The sequence below is a fragment of the Chanodichthys erythropterus genome, chromosome 18 (assembly GCF_024489055.1).
Source record: "Chanodichthys erythropterus isolate Z2021 chromosome 18, ASM2448905v1, whole genome shotgun sequence".
Taxonomy (NCBI): Eukaryota; Metazoa; Chordata; class Actinopteri; order Cypriniformes; family Xenocyprididae; genus Chanodichthys; species Chanodichthys erythropterus.
Window position 1 is genome coordinate 14,235,567 of NC_090238.1, and position 23,195 is coordinate 14,258,761.

The following is a 23,195-nucleotide window of genomic DNA, read 5'->3' on the forward strand; positions in this document are numbered from 1 at the left end:
ATGATTTGGGCTGGAATATTGGGAAGTGAGATGGAAGGTCCCTTTAGGGTCTCTGAGGGTGTGAAAATGACATCTGCAAGATATGTGGAGTTCATAACTGACCATTTTCTGCTATGGTTTAAAAAGAAGGATAGTGTCTTCTGAAAAGATTTTCATTCAGGACAACGCACTATCCCATGCTGCAAAAAATACCATAGCAATAAAATGTATTTCTAAACCCACTGTAAACGTTTCTAGAGATGGCTGAAATGCAACTTTACGTACAACTGCCAGCCTGCATGGAGAGGTTCTCGAGACTCCAGAGACACCAGTTTACTGCTCAACACTGGCTTTGTCCTTTTAATACTGTACATTTGTTATGACAGAAACTTTCCTTAATAAGCATTTATCTCACAGAGTTCTCTTGTGCTGTAAATTGCTCACAAATCTTATGATAGCTCGATAATCTCCTTTTGGTTTTCACACCATATTAGTTGTTTTCATGCCTTTTGCACACTATCGCACCATTTCATTCTTTTCATCAGCAGAAAGATTTTTCTTCCTCCCCATGTTTCATGAGAACTGTGACTTGCTTAATAATGTTTAATCTATTTAACATACCTGTCTGAGATGGATACCAGTTATCTAAAAAGATATGGAGAAATAAAACAAACACTTTCTTTGAAAAACTCAATTCTATGTGTTTATTGTACTGAAATCCTACTTGTATGTCACTTGCATAATACCCAGGTGAAAAAAAAGTACACTTCTATAATGTACTTAAAGTGCTCTATTTTCGCGCACTAATTTTGTACTTAATATACTAAAAATTCTTCTTTATTACTGAAGATAATCTTAAGAACATCTAAGTGTACTCAACTGTGCTATTTATAGACACCTTGAAATACGAACTAAAATGTGCTTTTAAAACTATCTCTGTATTTAAAAAAATATATTTAGTTAACACTTATAGTACACTATGGGTTCAGATGTACTATAAGTGATGTATATAAATATTTTTTTTTCCAGTTGACTACAATTATATGTTCTTAAGAAGTACTAAAGAAGAATTTTTAGTATATTAAGTACAAAATTAGTGCTCGAAAATAGAGCATTTTAAGGACATTATAGAAGTACTTTTTTTTCACCTGGGTAGTGTGTATGTGTGCATGTGTGTGTATATATATATATATATAATATAATAAAATATTCATACATGTGAAAAAGAATATACACCCTTTTAAAGGTTTTACATATATTAGGACATTAAAAAAAATCATCTGGTCTTTAGAAGGTCATTAAGACCATCTTTAAAATTAGGTATAACAAAAATAAAGCCAACATGGAGAAGCCTTTATTAAGTAGACTTTGCTATTACTGGGTTGGACACTCTCTTGCCTTCAGAACTTCCTTAAAGGGATAGTTCAACCAAAAATGAAAATTCTGTCATTTACTCACCCTCAGGATGTTCCAGACCTTCGTAAATGTCTTTGTTCTGCTGAACACAAAGGACAATATTTGGAAGAATCTCAGTAACCAAACAGATCTCATCCCCATTGACTTCCATAGTATTTATTTTTCCTACTATGGTAGTTTGTGTGGTTTTTTTTTTTTTGTTCCATATTAACATGATAGGACATGAATTCATTGTCATGTTCAAGATACCAGTTTGAGATGATTTGAGCTTTGTGACATGACAAGTTATCCTGCTGGAAGTAGATGGGTACACTGTGGTCATAAAGGGATGGACATGGTCAACAATACTCAGGCTGGTTGTGAAGCTCTTCTCCAGACCTCAGTTGTAACCAGTGGTTATTTGAGTTACTGTTGTCTTTCTATCAGCTCAAACCAGTCTGGCCATTCTCCTCTGACCTCTGGCATCAACAAGGCATTTTCACCAACAGAACTGCCACTCACTGGATATTTTCTATTTTCAGACCATTCTCTGTAAACCCTAGAGATGGTTGCGTGTGAAAATCCCAGTAGATCAGCAATTTCTGAAATACTCAGACAAGCCTGTCTGGCACCAATAACCATGCCACATTCAAAGTCACTTAAATCACCTTTCTTCCCCATTCTGATGCTCAGTTTGAACTTCAGCAGATCGTCTTGAGCATGTCTATGCCTAAATTCACTGAATTGCTGCCACGTGATTGGCTGATTAGATATTTGCATTAAAGAGTGGTTGAACAGGTGTACTGAAAAAAGGGCTGCTGAGTATTTTATATAATATGCAGCATTTATTTTATGCAGACATCAGCCAATCATATTTCAAAATGGATTGCAGCTACTAATACTAAGCATTACTAATTTTAGGAGTACTTTTTTTTTCTCTGCAATTTTACTTGTGACATTTTTTTATTTGTGACTACTATGGAATTTTAACCAGATCTCACTGGTTCTATAAGGACAAGAAAATCAATATTGGGACATAGCACAGATGGCTGTTGATTTAGACATAGACATCCCTCCATTAATGAACATTTGAAACTGAAACCAAATGAAGACACATTCATTTCAATCACTCTCTCACACTAAACATTGCTAGCCATTATTGCTACAAGAATGCCCTAAAATTAAAAGCAGTCCCAGAGTGAACCGTGGTTCATTCCTGGAACGGTGCCTGATTACAATCTGTGCATTGTCAACTGAAATATTTTCTCTTCTGTGTTAACAGTTCCCATGGCAGGCATGGAGGAGTGTCAGGGTTTCCCAGAGCCTCTTTGCCTCTTTTCTTTTCATTGGGGAACAACGGGGAGAGTTTCTTTCATGACGCTTGGCAAGAGCATAATCTGGCAGTGATGTCACTCCCAATCTTATAGGCTATTGGCCACTGAAGAACAGACTACTCTCAGCCCACAAAGAAGAGAGGCAAAATCAGCTTAAAGCTGAACTGTGGTTGGCCTAAAGAAGAAAAAAGAGAGAAGATGAAGGCAAGCATTCATGCTTCCTGACAAATGGCCACAGAGACTTGACATAGACTGAGGCGCTGAATAGACCCCCCATATCCTCTCGCTTTTTTTCTCTCGCTCAGTCAGTTTGTAGACAAAATTAGTCTGAACGGTAGTCTTGGCACTTTTGGAAACACCTGTGGTGATCTAAAAGAAATGAAAGCATTACTTTACTATAAGTTTTAGAAATTAGTTCCTGAATTAAGCAAGAAACTAATGTCTTTTCACCTACACTGCAACTTAATATAAATGCAGAGGAATTATTGAATACACATTAAAAATTAACATTAAATACTACAAATATTTCATTAGCCTATATAATACAAGAAGCAAAAGCGAATGAACGCCATGTTTTTGTGAGCCAACGCAAAAGCATTGAAATATAGTTTTTCCTTACATCCCATGTGCCTTTGGTACTACTCCGTACTACGGAGCCCCTAAAGGGACACAAAAAATAATAAGCCAATGATTTTGTGTTCTCTCGCAAATGTTTTGCATTTCCCCAAGAAACTTTGCGGAACACAAACGTTTTTGCGGGGTAACGAGAGAAAACACAAAAGCATTGACAAATCATTTTTCCTCCATTTCATATTTTTTTCCTTCATGTCATGGGGCTCAGTTTCCAAAACAATGGTTTTGCAAGCAAAGGCAAAGTTTCTTTGTGGAACGTAATTGTTTAGTATGGAAGAGGATTAGGGCCAAGCAATAATAAAAAAAATAAAACCATCTTTTAAAGATTTTAAAGATCAGATTAAAGTTGTTAAATTTCGAGAAAAAAGTCGAAATAAAATGTTGAGAATAAACTCATTAAATTATGAGAATAAAGTCATTAAATTACAAGAAAAAAGTTGTTAAATAATGAGAACAAATTCGTAATTTAACGAATTTGTTCTCGTAAGTTAATTACTTTTTTCTCAACATTTTATCTCCACTTTTTTCTCGAAATTTAACAAATTTGTTCTCGTAATTTAACGACTTTTTTCTCATAATTTAATTACTTTATTGTCAACATTTTATCTCGACTTTTTTCCTCATAATTTAACAAGTTTATTCTCAACATTTTCTCGACTTTTTTCTCGAAATTTAACGAATTTGTTCTGGTAATTTAACGACTTTTTTCTTGTAATTTAATGACTTTATTCTCAACATTTTATCTCGACTTTTTTCTCGAAATTTAACAACTTTAATCTCGAGATGGTTTTATTTTTTTATTATTGCTTGGCCCTAATCCTCTTCCGTAGTTTGGTGCAAGCACAAATGCATTGAAATTTAGTTTTTCTCCACCTCATTATATTTCCATAACAAAAGGTTTATGAGTGCATGCAACCCTGCTGAAAGAAACAGCTAAAACCAGCCTAAGCTGTCTTGGGTGGTTTAAGCAGGATGTAGCTAGTAAGCTGGTCAAGCTGGTCTCCCAGGTTGGCCAAGCTGATGTTCAGCTGGTTTTAGCTGGTTGGTCAGTGGGTCTCATAGCCTGACCAGCCTGAACATCTAAAAATGTGGCCAAAACCCCTCTAAAACCAGCCTGCTAAACTACCTATGACCAGACTGGAGGACCAGTTAAGACCAGCCAACCAGCTTTTATTTCAGCAGGGAAAGTCTCAGTCCAATAAACAGTATGTTAATATTGATTAACTTACATTTTAGACACAATATATTGTTTGTTTCTGTTCTGCCAACAAAAGTAGTTTCAAACAAAGCCACAGCAGAACCGTTGCAATAAGACGCATCGCGAACAACGATAGTGTAAATAATGTTTTGTTGGCTGAATAAATGATTCAGTGGCATTTTTGAATGAATCATTTGAATTATTCAATGACTATAGCATTACTAGGGTACTACTTCAGATTACTTGTGTTTTTTCGAATAATATGAATTCAGACATAGCCTACCTACTCTTGGCGGTTGTACTGTTTTTCGCATACCTTATTATTAGGAGTATTCAAATGAAGCGAGTCACTACTGGTAAGTGTATACGTCAAGTCGCTAAATACCCCTCACTAATGTTATTAAGTTAGTATAGCGAAATAGATAAATAAATAGGCGTATCAACCTTTAAATGCAAGAAGAACACACTATTCATGTCTGATATTTTGGCGAATATTCAACAATTTCACATGGAGCTCAAAACTCATAATCCAAACTATGCAGGTTAAAGGCAAATGCAACCCAGATGCATTCAGTAAGGGTTACAGGTTTAATTTGTTTCGTTACTTTTTTGCAATTTCTCCAAAACCAAAACTAAAACCTCTCATTTCAGCAATATTTACAGTAGGTTAAGCTGTCTGTCTCAGTGTGTGTCCTGGCAAAACTGTATTGTGATGTGTGCTTAAACATTTGTTTCATTAATCAGAGCAAGTTGCTCATGAGTCTCATGCTATTAGATCAGCCGTGAGTGCAGAGAACAATGGCTGATTACTTTCCACTCCAATTACGGCGCTTTTGTGACTGCAACAGTCCATTCACAATCTGCTGTTAGACTGAAGCCATCGTGACAGCTATGGGTCACACTAAACTGTCACTGTGAAATCTGGAACACACTGAATCTTACGTAATATCATTTTGAGCAACAGCAGCCACAAGAGTCAAACTATTGCATAGTACAGGGTTATTACAGTTAACTGAAACTAAAACTGAAAATAAAAAATAAAAACTATTTTATTTATATATATATTATATTATATATATATATATATATATATATATATATATATATATATATATATATATATATATATATAAAATAGTATCTCAATGATAATAAAATATTGTGTTAGTTAATTTTGTATATTGTGAGTTAATTTTCTGCTTAAACTCCATGATTAAATATGGATATTAGATGTAAACTGATGCTTACTTTTTAATCATAATTGAGTGTACAGTTGGTACTGACAACATAACATCACACTATAGACTTATCAAGCATCTGAACATGGTTGGTCAAATTGATCGAATGATGCTCCTACGTAAAGACAACACGGATTATAGGATTAACTTTGACCCAGTGACAACGTTTCAGGTTCAAGTTGTGGAGAGGTTACTGCAGGTCATCTTCATAGGGCTGCACGATCATACCAGCGTTATATCAAACAGACACAGGGTTGTTCTTCTCCCGGACATTTTCAATACAGATGCAGATATATTTGGCCTGCACTAAAGAGTCTTTTAAATAGTCTGTTGGCTGTGTTCAAACTGCTCCAGAAGTAAAACAAACAGTCATTCAGGACTTCAGACAGCCTTTTTCTCATACGCAACTCTGCAATTCAATGAGTTCTCAGTCTGAAGTGGGCGCTTGAAAATGCTAGCACAGTGGAAGAGTTAAATAATCCTGGATAATAGATTAAATTCAGTCTTCTCTGATATGACTTGAGTGTTGGCCATCCGCTCAGTGGATTAAGGTGGCGCAGCGTCGACTCTCAAAGTCAAAATCTAATTAGCATCTAAAGCACAAAAATGGCTGATCATTAATACTGGGCATCATCCCGGTACTTAAGGATACAATCCATAATCGGACTGGATTATGTGTAATGAAATGAAATTACATGTAAAAAAAGGTCTGTACAGTATGGTTATAGAACAAAAATTCAATGAAGACATTATTATATATGAATTTATGGCCCAAAATCAATGGGTGTATAAAAAGCTAAACTGACAATTTAACGAATTACATTAAGCATTCATTGGCACTGGATAGAAGTGATAAAATTTACAATAAAATCTCTGATTGTGAATAATGCAAGCAAACTGGTGATTGTTCACTTCAGAGAAAAATAATTGAAATATGCATGTCTCTGATTTAAAAACAAATTCTATATGCAATTGCTTTAATCTAATGTAGTTTAATTTTCATTTTAAAGGGTTACTTCACCCAAAAATGAATATTCTGTCATTAATTACTCATGTCGTTCCACACCCGTAAGACTTTCGTTGATCTTTGGAACACAAATGAAGATATTTTTGATGAAATCCGTTAGTTTTCTGTCCCTCCATTGACAGCATATGCAATTGTAACTTTGACGTTTCAAAAAGTTCATAAAGAGATTGTAAAACTAATCCATATGAACTGGTTTTGAGTGGTGAAAATGATCTTGTTCCGAAGACCAACAAAAGTCTTACGAATGTGGAACGACATGAGGGTGAGTAATTAATGACAGAATTTTCATTTTTGGGTGAACTAACCTTTTAATTTTGAAATAGTTTCAGGAAATTTTGTATATACTGTACTGTGTGTGTGTGTGTGTGTGTATGCTGTACATGGATATACTGCTCTGTTTTGTTTGAATGACAAATATTAGGAAACTTCTTTATCAAACCAGTGAGAATGAAGCATTTGCATAAGTCAATAAGAAACAAAGAAACAATCAGTTTTTGATCAAGTGTGTATTTCATTCAATTTAACACAAAGGCAGGCCTCAATTATACAGTCCACAAACATTAATGACATTCTGCAACATTCAAAAAAGATTCACAATGTGCATTTTATATAAAAGGTCTTACAAAAAATGTCTTAAAAAGGGGAAAACTCTCAGTTGAGAATACAATGTAAAAATTCCCTTGTAATATTGTCAAGTTGCCAGGGTAACACTGAAACATCTATCAGTTTGGCATTATGCCTTTTCATATGAGCGGACAGCCTGCACGCCCTCAAAGGTCAAGGTCTGGAAAACAGCAAAGATGAGGAGAGCACATTTAGAAACATGAAATAGCCATGACACTGATTAAGAAGAAAAAACTTTTGAATTACAATCCTAAAAAAATACTGCTGCTTACCATAATCATTTTACCATCCTTGATTTCTCTAATGAACTTAGTCTCCTTGTCGTCCCACCTCTGGACGTGGACAAGATTGTCCCCTTCCAAGGTTACAGTGGACTGAAATGAGAAAAGATGCAAGTTTATCGTTGTGGAAAAAGATCAAGTATATCATATTTGATCATTTGACCTGCCAAAAATACATTTTAAAACTGATTTTAGAGATGAAAAATCACAAACCTTTACATGTCTGTCGTCTGCTGTGGTTTCGTCAAACTCCTCTCCCAGTTTGAAGGAAATCTCAGTATTTTTGAAGGTGCTCAGCGTCTTTATGACAACTTTGTCACCCTCATGACTGATGACAATTGTGGGTTTGGTAACATTGCCTACTTGCCTAGTGGCAAAACCAACACCTGTGGAACAAAAGATCACAAAACTATTATTATTAAATAAACTGTACAGAATGTACAGTACACCAGGCTGCACTACTGCACCTTGCACGTGCAAAGGATGTCTCTCTTGCAAAATAATTAAATAAATAAACATGTTTTAGGCTACTTACCCAGTGCTTTCATGTATTCATCAAAGTTCTGGCTGTCAACCAGTTTCCAAGTTGCACAAAATGCATCAACCATTATGACAGTTTAAAAGTAGTGGTCCTTGTGCAGAGTTCACTGTCTCTCAAGTGTCTGCGGAGTGCAAAGCCCTAACTAATTAATACTGCCGGGGAGGCGGGGCTTTAGGGGAAGTTTGTGCTGATTGGATAGGCTTTTATCTACTCAAGCTGTGATTTGTTCGAATACATGGCGAGAAGTGACACTGTCATTTCAATAGCTTAATCCAATAACGGGTCTGGGATTTTGCATTTGAGAAAAGATTAAAAAAAAATTGTTTTGCATATATATAATCGTCTAGATTATCCTCTTAATAGCGTCCAAAATTATACATTTACATATATGTATTGCACAGTGGAATACGATAAATAATTTTAATGCAATTTCAGGTGTGTGTAAAAACCCTATGTTTGATTTCAGAGCTGTGCGTCTTTTTGTGTGCAGGTGCAATCATTTATTTGAGATAAATAGCTACATTACGGGGGTTTTCATCAATGCACAAAGAAATTGACTAATCAAACATAAATCCATTCAACTATAGAGACGCCTATAGAGTATGCACGACTGTAGAATAAGACGATCCTCCTCACACAATAAATTCTGCCACTTTAAATCTGCAATAAGCAGTCACATGTAACAGGAGTTACACAGAACATTTTATTATTGCATAGTGTGTAACCACGTTCACTATGTTGGTAGCCTTCAGCACTGGACGAGTCTTCATGAGGACAGATGTCTCCCGCTAGGGGGCGTATGAAGGCTCAGATAGCAGTGTCAGGGCGTGAGTGTGTTGCTCTCTGTCCAGTTAAATTGGGATTGTCTGTCAATGCTCCCCAGTAATCTCTATAAAATTATTCTATAGATAAAGTTCTTCGATAAACGAGCAGTACGTATCATGTGACAGCGCCGTTCCTCTGTTACTTCACCTGCAGTCTGAATATCTGAGGAAAGAATATGAGAAATAAATTACCACTAAACTGAAAATAACTAGAAAAATAAACAGTTTATTATTTAAACGCATCGGAAGACCCGTCCATTTTATTTAGTAACGGCCTTTCTACCCAATGATAATGTAGCAGAATGTCTGCAGTCCTTTGTGCAGAATGATTTGCACTTCTTAAAGTCAGCCGCTAGATGGCAGTCGTGTCACATTGTGCACATGTGATTGCAGTGTCCATCAGTACTTCCAGGCTAGTCATTTAGTGCGTTTCCCTACTTTAGTCACATTTATTTTGGGATTACTCAGGATAACTGGAATTGTTCGGCGTTGTCACGGTGCGAGTCACCATAGTGTCATATCACTTCATTTTGCTCCTGATGTATGAATTAAAACATGGTTAAAGGGCTAGTTCACACAAATATTAAAACATTGTTTATGAGTTCCTAACTCGTATCTTGTGTCTTTTTTTCAGTGGAATACAAAAGAATCTTCACACACGTCAGCTGACAACAGTGCCATCGATTGACAAATATCAAAGGACAAAATATCATGAAAACACCTTCCCAGCTAACAAAAATATGTCCCAAGAACGTTTTGCTAACATTCACATTAAGTTATGGAAACATTTTTTTCTGATTGTTCTCTGAACATACAGGTTTTTTTTTTTTTTTTTTATGTTTTAAAAAGTTTTTCTTGGTTATACGGAAGTTAAAGGTAGGGTAGGCAATTTTGTATAAACACTTTTTGTTATACTGGTTGAAACCAAAGTCCCTTTAAGACAAGTCATTTCACTCGGCGGCCATCTTTGAAACGCCTCTCGAGTATCCTGGGCATCATGCAATCTCTTTGAATGGGGAAACAGCAAATTCTCCAAAACTGTTCGCCAACCTTATGATTAAATTTCATATTTGTAATCAATGAAATCTAACAACAATTCATAAATTTAGTTTCTAAACGCTCGAATCATGACAAAAAAAAACTGTATTTTTTAGGCTGGATCAAGCTAATGCGCATGCGCAGACCTAAATGAGACGAAGAGGCGTGCGTTTGACTGTTTCTATAGAAACCGGTGATTCTAACGGCCGCTGAAGTGACGCGATGACTTTACCAATCGGCGATTGGCTCTTATTTAGAAGGCGGGACTTATTCCGCCATATTGCGCGTTACACTTTCTCCCGTTCAAAACAATACGAGTGACGTGTCTTGTGTTATTCTATAGTCTTTGTTGAAACTCTCGTCACATCCTGATAGCAATCAATAATAGAAGTGGTCTAAATATTAATTATTACAGCTTGTAAGCTGGGAGTTTTCTGAAAGCTCCCACATGTACCAGCTGACCGCTGTAGATTCTTTTAGGTGTTGATAGTGCTGCCATGGAAACGCATAATTCCCAGTCTAAGGAACAAAAGGATGTGAACAGCTCCGAATATAGTGTCACGTGTTGTCATTTCAAGATTCCGGTAAATACGAGGTGGCGTGAACGCAGCATAAATCTTCTGTGGATGTCTCAGGACCAAAAAAATAAATAAAATACAACTGACCTATCAACATTATGTATTTACATACCATTCAGATATCACAGGTCATCAGCACGTTATGTAAGGCTATGCAAAACAACCAGCTAATTATGAGATGGCAACCCATGACCTTCTCCCCGGAGCTGTCTTCAGACTCTGATTAATGCATTTCTCAGTCAACACAATCAACACTGAAATTAATCTGCAGCAGTCAGGTGGTACAAGTAAGAGCTCTGTAAGTTGTTAACGTTCATTATTATCATAATGTTATGTACTTTAAGACATGAGGTAATTTAACACGAGGCATCTCTCGTCTTGTCTCGTGACACATTGCAAAGTTTTGGTGGAGGCGAGGCTTTGGAGACGCTCTAAAGGGAGGGCGGGAGCTAGCTTGCTATTGCTAGCCTCTCCAAAATTGCCTACCTTACCTTTTAAGTGAACATTCAATTTCTCAAACATCATGAGAACATTCTGAAACAAGTAACATTAAAAAATATAAGAAAACTAAGAAAAAAAAAATTATTTTACAGTGCCATAGTTACACATTAATACATGTACTTACTATAGTAATAACAGTAAATTATGCATAATTACAAATAACTAACCCTAAACCCTAACCCTAACTGTAACTTTATAGTAAGTACATGTAGTTAATTAATAGTACTCAGTACTTATTTAAGTAATTACAATGTAACTACGGCACTGTAAATTTTTTTTTTTTTTTTTTTTTAGTTTTGCAGTAACTAGTAGGGTAAATAATTATTAAGATTTTGGTAATAATATTACAGTTACAATATACAGCTCGTTAGTTAGTTATTTTGATGCCTCGACCCCTACTGATTTGAAATCCAACGATCCAATAATTCCTAGATTTATTTTCATAATTTTCACGACTTGCACAGGCACATGAAGTCAACAGTGCAGCAGGCAAGCTTGGAATATAGAAAAGCTTACATTCAGTAAGTGGATGGAAATATTTCCATTACATTGATTTTGTCAGGAGAAAAGATGATCTGAACACTGTTGTGTAAGTTGTGGCATTACTCTGGCATTACATGGCTTGCCATCCACAACCCTCTTATCCCGATTGCGATCCAATGTGGATTTTGGAGAACAGAAATATGTTGTTAGTAACATTTTAGAAGAATTTTATGGTGAAGATACACAATTACAACTTCTGTGGGGTGTGAAGAAAAAATTATATAACTAGTAGTGTAACTAATTACTGTTGCCAGAAAGTAATAAGTAAAGTAATAATATCACTTTTGAAAGAAATTAATTAGTAACAAGTAATAAATTACACTGAGAGAACCTTGCCAGAACATTAGAAAATAAATAAATAAATAAAAACATTCTCTGTTAGCTAGGTTAAAGCAGTCCATATCACTTAAATACTATAATGAAACTCTTTTGAGACCTAAATTGAATTTTGGTTAATTTCTTGCAACATAAAACTAGTAATATTGACTAAATTTATTTTTTTTTCCATTTGAGTCAGCCACACAATCATGGACTCTCTCAATTCTGGACAACAGGGAGAAAAACTAAAACTGAGATCAGTTATTTGTCATGTCATGAGCCCAAAACAATTATGTCATGAGTTTTTGTTACATAAAAAGCTAGAAAACTATGCCAACTGTGAGACTTATTGTGTTTTTCCCTTCAGCCAAGCGCTTTGCCTTTGTTTCCCAATAGTCCCTTCACAGTCCAATCCTATAGTACAGAAGACAAGTTCACACTCAAAAGTATCCCAAAACTCTTAAAGCGGCTTAAAATACTGTAGGAAATCACATGATACCACTTAATGTTGAGGTGACTTTAGTCTGTACTGCCGAATAAACCTCAGTGTCACCACAAACCATAAGGCCTATAACCACTCCCTTGTTTGTCCAAATGCATCGCCAAGGAGGAGACCTGAATGTAACCATGGAGATTTTGGTGTAGTGTGAATATTTAGAGTAATTAAAAAGATTGATGTTAATGGCATGTAAAGTTCACCTAATAGAACAAGACAAGCTGTTTCTACAAAGCCTTTAAGTACTATATCAAAAGCGCACCCCACAGCACTGAGAACAGAACGTTTATTTTTAGACAGTTTGTGGTCCTGCTATTTATGCAAGTAGGATATCAAACATGTGCTATTTCATAAAGTCACACACAATTAGACACCGCAAATTTATATATGGTACACTATAATGCAATCGGTATGGCAGAATGTTCTGAACTAGCAGAACTAGACCCTGCTGTTTTCAATTAAACTGGCAGGCTGAAAGGTATGTCCGGCCGCCTCAGATCTTACAGTCGGCCAAGCAAGAGTAAAAGATGAGCTTAGCTGCGTTTACCTTTTATATGTGTACTTTCTAGGTTTCTATTTTGAACCTAAAATGGAATTTAACACAAAAACTAGGTTTTAAAGTTTGTCAGGACAACTTCACTGGAAAAATCTTGACATTTGAAGATTTAGGCCATATGAAGTTAGAAAACATGGGGAAAATTTTAGTTTGAATGTTATATATTCTGATGTAGTTGCATTACTGTTGCTATGGTGTTCTGAGTTGGAGCTATGGTGCTTTGGGTGGTAACTAGGGCGTTTCTGTGCAGAGTTTCTATTCCCTTTGCAGTTGCTAGGGTGTTCTGAGATACTATATATATATATATATAGATATAGATAGATAGATATATAGATATATATATATAATATATATATATATATATATATATAGATAGATAGATAGATAGATAGATAGATAGATAGATAGATAGATAGATAGATAGAAAAAGAATATAAGATGGAGATAGATAGATAGATAGATAAGATGGAGATAGTAAATACATAGACTATAAGATGAGATAGACAGACAGACAGACAGACAGACAGACAGATAGATAGATAGATAAGATGGAGATAGATAAATACATATAAAGATAGATAGATAGATAGATAGATAGATAGATAGATAGATAGATAGATAGATAGATAAAGAATATAAGATGGAGATAGATAGATAGATAGATAGATAGATAGATAGATAGATAGATAGATAGATAGATAGATAGATAAGATGGAGATAGATAAATACATATAAAGATAGATAGATAGATAGATAGATAGATAGATAGATAGATAGACAGAGAAGATGGAGATGATAGATAGATAGATAGATTAGATAGGATGGAGATAGATAAATACATAGACTATAAGATTAGATAGACAGACAGACTGCGTCTGGACCTGACTACAACGTAGCCCAGGAGACAATGGGCCTAAAGATCCAATTCTGGCTGCATCTATAATTCAGATTTTTAATCCCCGTATCCGCTTACATATATTTATATATAATCTATTTTTAATCTCTATAATAAAAATGTATAATTCAGATTTTGATCTCCATATCCATTTACATATATTATATATATCTTCCAAGGGGTTTTTTCCCTCCTAGGACTTTTTTCCCAGTGCTAGCACGCTGGGTTTTTCTCCTAGGGTTTTTTTTCCACCCCTGGGAGTCAGCTGACATTGTCTTACTGTAGCACCATCTTGTATATGTCACATATTACCACGCTTGTTTGTACAGTTTATTTTTAACCACTTCCCTTTTTTCTGTGCTTCTAATATGTAAAGCTGCTTTGAAACAATTACCAATTGTAAAAGCACTATATAAATAAATTTGACTTGACTTGACAGACAGACAGATGGATAGATGGATAGATGGATAGATAGATAGATAGATAGATAGATAGATAGATAGATAGATAGATAGATAGATAGATAGATAGATGGATAGATAAGATGGAGATAGATAAATACATGTGTGTAATGTGTGTGTCTGACCTCAGTGTGATTCCCTACCGTCCACCACAGTGACCCTCCATACGTGTGTGTGTATATATTTGTTTAACCACTGTGGTACCAAATGTTCAGACATGTTCTATTGTGTTACACTGTTAATTTAAGTTTAAGTTATGTTGTAATATTTGATAGCATTATAATATTTTATATTTTTTTCTATTATACAGATGTTTTTATTATTGTTATATGTATGCTTTGGCAATATAGTATTATTTACAGTCATGCCAATAAAGCAAATTTGAATTTGATAAATACATATAAGGATAGATAGATAGATGGATAGATAGAAGGATAGATAGAAAGAAACAGAATTACTGATGACAAACAGTGATGTATCAGTTTATATTGGGCAGTAAACACTGTAGAAGTTTAAACACTTTTCAAACACTTTACTTCTGAGACATCATAATGTAATCATGTTGGTCGCTGCTGGTTCATCCAGGCTATAAAGCTGGAGCTCGAGGCAGAGTTCAGGTTGAAACCTAAGTTAGTGTTTTACTGAGTTATTAAAAACATTCTTCAAAGTCTCATTTCATGACTGAAGAACATTTACAAGGGGCAGATTTCATTAGGTCATATTTGATCATCCAAATGAGGAACATAAGAAAAGCCAACGATTTTACCTAGTAAGGTTTATTAATGCTTGAAATGGGCCTTTGATAATGTGCAATATTTTTACATACGATAGTAAATAGCAAATATTTACTTTAATTCCTTTCATGCTACATAACCACACGTCTTTGACGCACATAGAATGCACACTTTTCAGCGTAAAGTGCAGAGACAGAAGTTCACAGGGGGTTTTTTGCCTTTCACATGTGGCTGGCAGACTTGAGTGAAAGCATATGTTTTCATTTAGCCCTTCAAATAAATAGGAAACTCTGAGAACAGAGGAAAAAGTTGAATCTAATTAACTCGTTTTAATTTCAGACTCTCTTAATGCTTTCATTTGTCAATCAGAGGGAGTCAATTTGCACTGGTGAATTATGTGAATATGTTAACCAACATTTATGTCAACACTTTACAGAAAACACTGATAAGCAGTCAGGTGGCTTGCTGTTGATATTTACTGGCCCAGAGCAGAAGACTATGTACAGTTACTGTAAAGATTCCAGAAAACAGTGCTCCATTTATACGCGCTGGCTAACTTCCCGTAATGGAAAAACGCTGTCGGAAAAAGAAGAATGGAAAAAAGTTAAGATCCTGCTGGAGTAGAATGAATGATCTTAATTTATTCCAGTAAGGTTAAACTTGATAGATTTCCTTGTGCTGCTAAACACTGTACAACAGACTTGATTTCACTCTTTTTCCTGATAAATATAAAAGTGTTAGCTGTTTCTAAATCACATATGGGTAGTTAAGAATAACCCTGGGTGATATAGGATATGCTGATCCCCATCTAGGGCCATTTTATGCTTTCTTATTATTAAATATACACTACCAATCAAAAGTTTGGAAACATTACTATTTTTAATGTTTTTTAACAAAGTCTCTTATTAAGGCTGCATTTATTTCATAATAAATACAGAAAAAACAATAATATTGTGAAATATTATAACAATGTAAAATGATGGTTTTCTATTTTAATATACTTTAAAATATAATTTATTGCTGTGATGCAAAGCTGAATTTTCAGCATCATTACTCCAGTTGTCAGTGTCACATGATCCTTCAGAAATCATTCTGATATGATGATTTGATACTCAGTTATTATTTATGTTGAAAACAGTTGTGTTGTTTAACATTTTTTTGGAACCTGTGATACTTTTTTCAGGATTCATTGATGAATGAAACGATAAAAAGAACAGCATTTATTCAAAATATAAATCTTTACTATCACTTTTTATCAATTTAACACATCCTTGCTGAATAAAAGTATTAATTTCTTTCAAAAAAAAGAAAGAAAAAAATTACTGACCCCAAACTTTTAAACGGCAGTATATATTGTTACAAAAGATTTCTATTTTAAGTAAATGCTGATATTTTTTAACTTTTTATTCATCAAAGAATCCTGAAAAAGTATCACAGGTTATAAAATAATATTAAGCAACACAAATCATCATATTAGAATGATTTCTGAAGGATCATGTGACACTGAAGACGGGAGTAATGACAATTCAGCTTTGCATCACAGAAATAAGTTAAAGTATATTAAAATATTATATATATAATATTATACTACTTATAGTTACTTATATTAATTAGTGAAACTAAATGGTGCTTAAAACGATAAATGACTAAAAGAAATGCTTGCACATATGGACAAATATTTATCATCTAGCCATATACTTACTGTATTAAATGTTTATTTCAAAGTAACCTGTGAAATTATTTTCACAATCATCGCTCATAAATAGTTCACTTAAAAACAACAACAACTGTTTGGCATGAGTTACAATAGCAAAAACGAACAAAATAAATATATGCTGAAACACTGAATGAAACGTCATTCTTTGGATGTCAGTGACAGTGTTATTTCACAGTTTATTTAAACGTTCACCATTTGTCAAAGGCAGAAATTGTCCTGCGTTTAAGGCTTCTGCTAGATGTCAAGATCATCCGGCCTGGCCCGACTGCTCGCTCGACTGCTGGGTCGAGGTTCAAGCTCTTTGAGCAGCAGAAGATCCTTTCCCAGAGTTACTTTCTCAGGATATGGGTGGGTGTGACCCAACTGGTTCTGTTCTGTACTGTAATTAGTCCAGTTCTGCTCGTTAGCCTGCTTGTCGTAATTGTCAGAGGAGTTGGACTTGTCACCTGTATTTAGGTTGTAGCCCAGATTAGGGACTGGGGCGGGGGCCGAGCAGTCGTTGTAATAGCCGTAACTGGACAGGTTCCTTGGGCAGGGCTTGATATTACAGGCGCTGTCAAAGTTTTTCGCAGACTCTCTGATTTGGTCCTTCATCCTCTTGAGAATCACGTAAAAAAACTCAAAGACGTTGAGGGCCAGAGAAACCAGGGACACGACCAGCATGAAGATGATAAAAACCGTCTTCTCAGTGGGGCGGGAGAGAAAGCAGTCCACTTTATGCGGACAAGGAGACTTTTGACACGTATAAACAGTTGACAGCTTAAATCCGTAAAGGTGCCACTGTATCAGCAGGAAAACAACTTCAAATACGGACTTTAACACGATGCTCACTATGTACGTGTAAAATATCCCTCCTCTCATTTTGATCTTCCCGTGATCTTCCAGGCCGTACTTGAACTTCTTCATTTCGATTTTCCGCAGGAGCACATCCACGTCTTCGCCTTTGCTCTGGATGTCTCTTAGTTTCTCCTCCTTTTTATTCAGTTTCTCCTCCTTGTGCATGAGGAACACGATGTGGCTGAGGTACAGGAGAGTCGGCATGGACACAAATATGATCTGCAGCACCCAGAAGCGCACGTGGGAGATGGGGAACGACTTGTCGTAGCACACGTTCTCGCAACCGGGCTGCAGCGTGTTGCACTTGAACGCCGACTGCTCGTCTCCCCAGGCGGACTCCACCGCCGTCCCCAACACCAGGATGCGGAAGATGAAGAGGACGGAGAGCCATACTTTGCCTCCTGCAGTGGAGTATGCCTGGACCTTGTCAAGAAGTTTCCCTAGTGCACTCCAGTCACCCATGATGAAAGATGTTCTGGATAAGCAGCAGATGACCAACCTTCAAGCTGAAAAAGAGAGTAAATTCAGTGAGTGTCATAAACACAGATGAACCCTGGAGTTAAACACATCCGAGTGGTCTCCTCGCTCCACATATTACTGCCAAATACAATAACACAAGTCCTTGGCTCATCTTCAGAAATGTTCATGGGTCAATCTCCACTCTGAATGCTCTGGGGTTTTCTGATTTTTCAGCAGCTAACCTAAAAAAAGTTTTTTTTAACTATATAAACTCCAAAACAAAGGAAAAGGTTAAAACACAAATACTAAAGGACAAAATATTTTAAAATATACTCATACATACTAAGTATTTTAAATCACACACAAAAAAAGTCTTTCTGGAAAACAAACTACTCAGGTTTAACACTTTTATCACTTATCACAGCAGAGATTTAAATCACTGAATAAAAAGGAGGAGAAACTAAGTGACATCCAAAAACGACATATTTCGAAAAATAAGGGTTCATGCTATGCTATAACCAAACGAAGCTATTAAATACAAAACAAAAAACACACACATATAGGCCTTTTTATCGTACCAAAAATACAGTTTTTATCATGCATTTATCATAAGTATTTAAACATCTCTCCATTCAATGTTGTACGAAGCTTATTTCTTACCTTGAAAGTCGTTAAAACCCTAAACTTCTTGACAGTTCACGATGACCATCTGTAACACGTTTCAATTATAAACCCCCAATTATTAGTAAGCAGTTTCGAGATTAAATTTAAGCTCTCGACGGCGAATGTTCCCTCATCCCATGCGTCGGAGGGACTGAGTTAGAAGGGGGAAAAGTTAAACGTCAGCTGACTCAAACTTATGGACTTCCAGAACTTCTCCATCTCCGTTATATTTTTTGGGAGGAAATAGCTTGGAATAAGAGAGTGCAGTGAAAGTGGGAATTACCGCCATCTGGTGTAGAATCAGCAACGTGCCACACAGGCTTCAAAATGTTGGGGATGTTACTGCTCCTCTGTTACCATGACAACGACAGGTATGAAAGCGAGGCTGTGAGGGAATTTAGCGCGTTTTGCCATCCGCTGCATAAAGTTCCTAGACCACTTATAATTTTGTCTGTTGTTTTTTCAGTGTCTGCTGAAATTTCTTGGAAATATATTTTTGCAGTGTTTCGTCAGCAGAACCTTCAAAAAACACATTAAATAATAGTACACACACTAAAGGGGTGCCTCGCTTTCTTTAAAAAGAAGATGGCTGTGAACGAGGTCTGTTGGAAAGATGAAACATTTCATGTTAGGCTGGTCAGTTTTCAGCGGCTCCGGGTCAGGTCAGTTCTTCAGTTATTTCATATTTTTTTTGTGTAAATTAATTAAAGCATTGCGTTGATGTTTATCATTACTACTGTTGCTAATACTATTACTATTTGTAATTTCTTATTAAAGGGTAGTTCACCCAAAAATGAAAATTCTGTGATTTATTACTTACCCTGATGCCGTTCCACACCCGTAAAACTTTCGTTAATCTTCAGAACACAAATTAAGATATTTTAGTTGAAATCCGATAGCTCCGTGAGGTCTCTATAGGGAGCAATGACATTATTTCCTCTCTCAAGATCCATAAAGGTACTAAAAACATATTTAAATCGGTTCATGTGAGTACAGTGGTTCAATAATAATATTATAAAGCGATGAGAATATTTTTGGAGCGCCAAAAAAACTAAATAACGACTTATTTAGTGATGGCCGATTTCAAAACACTGCTTCAAGAAGCATCAGAGCACAGTGAATCAGTGTATCGAATCTGCTGTTCGGAGCGCCAAAGTCACGTGATTTCAGCCTTTGGCAGTTTGACACACGATCTGAATCATGATTCGACACACTGATTCACTGTGCTCTGATGCTTCCTGAAGCAGTGTTTTGAAATCGGCCATCACTAAATAAATCATTATTTTGTTTTTTTGGCGCTCCAAAAATATTCTCGTCGCTTTATAATATTAACATTGAACCACTGTACTCACATGAACCGATTTAAATATGTTTTTAGTACCTTTATGGATCTTGAGAGGGGAAGTGTCTATTGGGGTGTGTCTATATAAAATATCTTAATTTGTGTTATGAAGATGAACGAAGGTCTTACGGGTGTGGAATGGCATGAGGGTAAGTAATAAATAACAGAATTTTCATTTTTGGGTGAGCTGACCCTTTTAATTGAATTTATCATTATTATACATATATTACACTCCCACAACCAGTTACACTTACAGTTACACACACACACACACACACACACACACACACACACACACACACACACACACACACACACACACACATAAACAAATCTTCCTGGCTGTTATGTATGTTTTGTTGGTCTTTGTATTTGTATTTTGCATTTAATTTCTCATCTGTAAATATTGAAATTGTCTGTTTGCATAAAAAAAAAAAAAAAAGAAAAAAAAAAATTGCTGTAACAAATGTGACTCTGGATCACAAAACGAGTCATGGGTATATTTGCAGCAATAGCAAAATTATCCATTTTTCTTTCATGTCAAAAATCATTAGGATAAGATCATGTTCCATAAAGATATGTTGTAAATTTCCCACCGTAAATATATGAAAAAATATATATTTTGTGAGCAGGGGCGCATTTAGGTAAACAAAGGCCCCTGGGCTACAGCATTACGGTAGGCCCCCTACACCAGACGAAATTTTTTTTTAGCTATCCTGTCAATTATTTATGTAGAAATTTATATTGTCGAAAACATTTACAAAACTGTATGTATGCTGCGTAAAAATATGGGTCAAATAAAGGTGAATATTCAAATTCACTCTTGTCTTGGAACGTGCAGCATTATTCAATGTTGATGTTAATTCAACTGAAACAGGAAGACAGGGCGGGATCAAACAGCCCCACCCCTTTTTTTAAAATAGCCAATAGCGTTTCATTTATATCACAGCTCGGCCAGAGCTGAGCTCGGTAAAGCTTTGGTTAGCCGTTTCTCCTCCTAATCTCCTCTATATCGCTTTAAAATACAGCATTCTGTGCAGAATTTAAATGGGTCCAATACATTTTGTGGCCTGAGCCTCGTGCATATGATGCACTCTATGCTCTCGTGTCTCTGGACCAGAGCAGACTGTGCTTGCGCTATGGCGGTTCAACCGGACTTCATTGGCGTCAAAGGAAAGCATATTTACACTGTCTGAATCATTTCCATATTTTCTATATAGTGCACTATGTGCCATTCACAATGTAGAAACTAGTAAATGTGTGAATTTCCAATTTCAGCCGAGACTTCAGCGTCTGTTTATAGTGTAGGAGGGGGCGGGACTTCAGATTCTAGAGAGCATTTGATTGGACAGAAGATTTGATGAGAAGCTGAAGTGCGATGTGATGTCATGGAAAACTATGATACATTTTAGCGGAAGTGAGAGACTGTAAGTTTTGAATGCTTATATCTCCTAAATGCAAGTTTTGTCATTGTTTTGGAACACACCAGCTTATACATAACTTTAAGGATTACAAATTAATACTAAAAGCTACAAAACTTAAATTTTGATTTTAGGGGGACTTTAACCATGCATGCAATCAAGCAGATCTTCAAACTGCGTGGCACATTCTAAATGGAGGTGGGGGAGGAGTTATGCGGTTTGACTGACAGTTTGAGGAGCCAATGCATTTACGAGATTTAGTCACAACCTCTTTTAAATGCTTTTTATTGGTAAAATATTTGTAAAACCCACATACAGATGTAAAGAATGACCAATAGCATTAATTTTATAAAACGAAAATGACTAAATATACAGACACAAGGTCCGACAGCGATGATATAGTACTCTTATTTGTAGCATTTATTTTTACATATTATTTGGAATTTGATCATTTTCCATGGCACACCTCCTAAAAGAAAATGGCATCAAAAATTTCTGGCCAAAATGCGACTTCTACAGGTATAGCTCCATGATATAAATAACATAAATTATACAAAATATTTATTATTCATCAGCAGTAGATCATATAATCACTTGGCATAAACGTGGGCTATTTGATGATTGCAAACTGCTCTAAAAGCACAAGCATGTAAACCGCGTCGTTTCTTTGAAACATGCAGTGCGGGCATTTTTATTAATCAAATCATATCCTTTTAAAGTGTAATTATCACATTTAAGCAATATTGCTGTTCTTCCGTCCCCAGATTTAAAACCTGCTGAAATTATTGAGGCTTTAAAGCAGCACCGATGGAACAGTGATGACATGCAGATAATATCCGCGCAAAAGTTAATGAACCCTCGTTCAGCACAGGACCGCTCTCTTGTACTGAATGACAGTACAGAACTACTAGTTGTCCAGTCCCGTTCCGTTCGCACAGCAGGGCTTTGCCCAAAAAAATACAGTTGATTATTCATTAAAATCACATCTTTTAGTTCCGTACCTCAGTAACCCCTCAACCCCGTTACACAAACCATTCTCCCCCTATAAAAATAATGAACCGATACTTATGTTACATCATTAATAGGAAGTGACAAGTCTTCTGAACAACATTGTGCGCAGACACAGGCAAGTTACCACCTTCTTTAATAATTATAACTAAATTATGTTGTGAAATTGTGTTTGTCAAACTTAACGGCTCAACCCTGTTACATCAATTAAAGATAGAAAACTATAACTTGTGAAAATCATCTTTGTTATTTCAACATTATTCTTGATTTGTTTATATCATGCATGCCATCTGCTCTGTGTTTAATCACTAGATTTAGAGCAGTGGCCAATTTGGACAAAAAAAAAAATCACAACCCCGTCACACCTACATTTTTATTACTATTATTTTTTTGTTTATGAAAAAGTAATTTAAAGTTTGTGGAACTCTGTCTGAAATGTTCAGAGCAATCATAAGAATACTGATTTTAGTTCAAATTTTGAAGTTAAGCCTTTAATCAAAAATGATGAGGTTGCTGACACAGAAAGTGCCCATTTCAGGCTTTAGTTTGGCAAA

General features: G+C 35.6%; 2 protein-coding genes across 2 annotated transcripts; both read right to left on the minus strand.

Annotated features, from left to right (window-relative positions):
* Window positions 1-7,313: 7,313 nt before the first annotated feature.
* fabp7a (fatty acid binding protein 7, brain, a) lies at window positions 7,314-8,374 on the minus strand. Its single transcript, XM_067366713.1, has 4 exons — window positions 8,245-8,374; window positions 7,923-8,095; window positions 7,701-7,802; window positions 7,314-7,588 (listed from the first exon to the last, which is right to left on the minus strand). The coding sequence occupies exons 1-4, from the start codon at window positions 8,315-8,317 to the stop codon at window positions 7,538-7,540; spliced, it is 399 nt and encodes a 132-aa protein (XP_067222814.1). The 5' UTR covers window positions 8,318-8,374; the 3' UTR covers window positions 7,314-7,537.
* Window positions 8,375-16,473: 8,099 nt separating this feature from the next.
* On the minus strand, window positions 16,474-19,406 carry gja1a (gap junction protein alpha 1a). Its single transcript, XM_067366715.1, has 2 exons — window positions 18,868-19,406; window positions 16,474-18,254 (listed from the first exon to the last, which is right to left on the minus strand). The coding sequence occupies exon 2, from the start codon at window positions 18,208-18,210 to the stop codon at window positions 17,146-17,148; it is 1,065 nt and encodes a 354-aa protein (XP_067222816.1). The 5' UTR covers window positions 18,211-18,254; window positions 18,868-19,406; the 3' UTR covers window positions 16,474-17,145.
* Between the last annotated feature and the right edge of the window lie 3,789 nt (window positions 19,407-23,195).

Coding starts and splice junctions, on each gene's coding strand:
- fabp7a (XM_067366713.1), bottom strand. CDS start 8,317: ATGGTTGATGCATTTTGTGCAACTTGGAAACTGGTTGACAGCCAGAAC. Junction 8,096..8,244: donor TGAATACATGAAAGCACTGG/GTAAGTAGCCTA, acceptor TTTGTTCCACAG/GTGTTGGTTTTGCCACTAGG. Junction 7,803..7,922: donor CAGACGACAGACATGTAAAG/GTTTGTGATTTT, acceptor TTCTCATTTCAG/TCCACTGTAACCTTGGAAGG.
- gja1a (XM_067366715.1), bottom strand. CDS start 18,210: ATGGGTGACTGGAGTGCACTAGGGAAACTTCTTGACAAGGTCCAGGCA.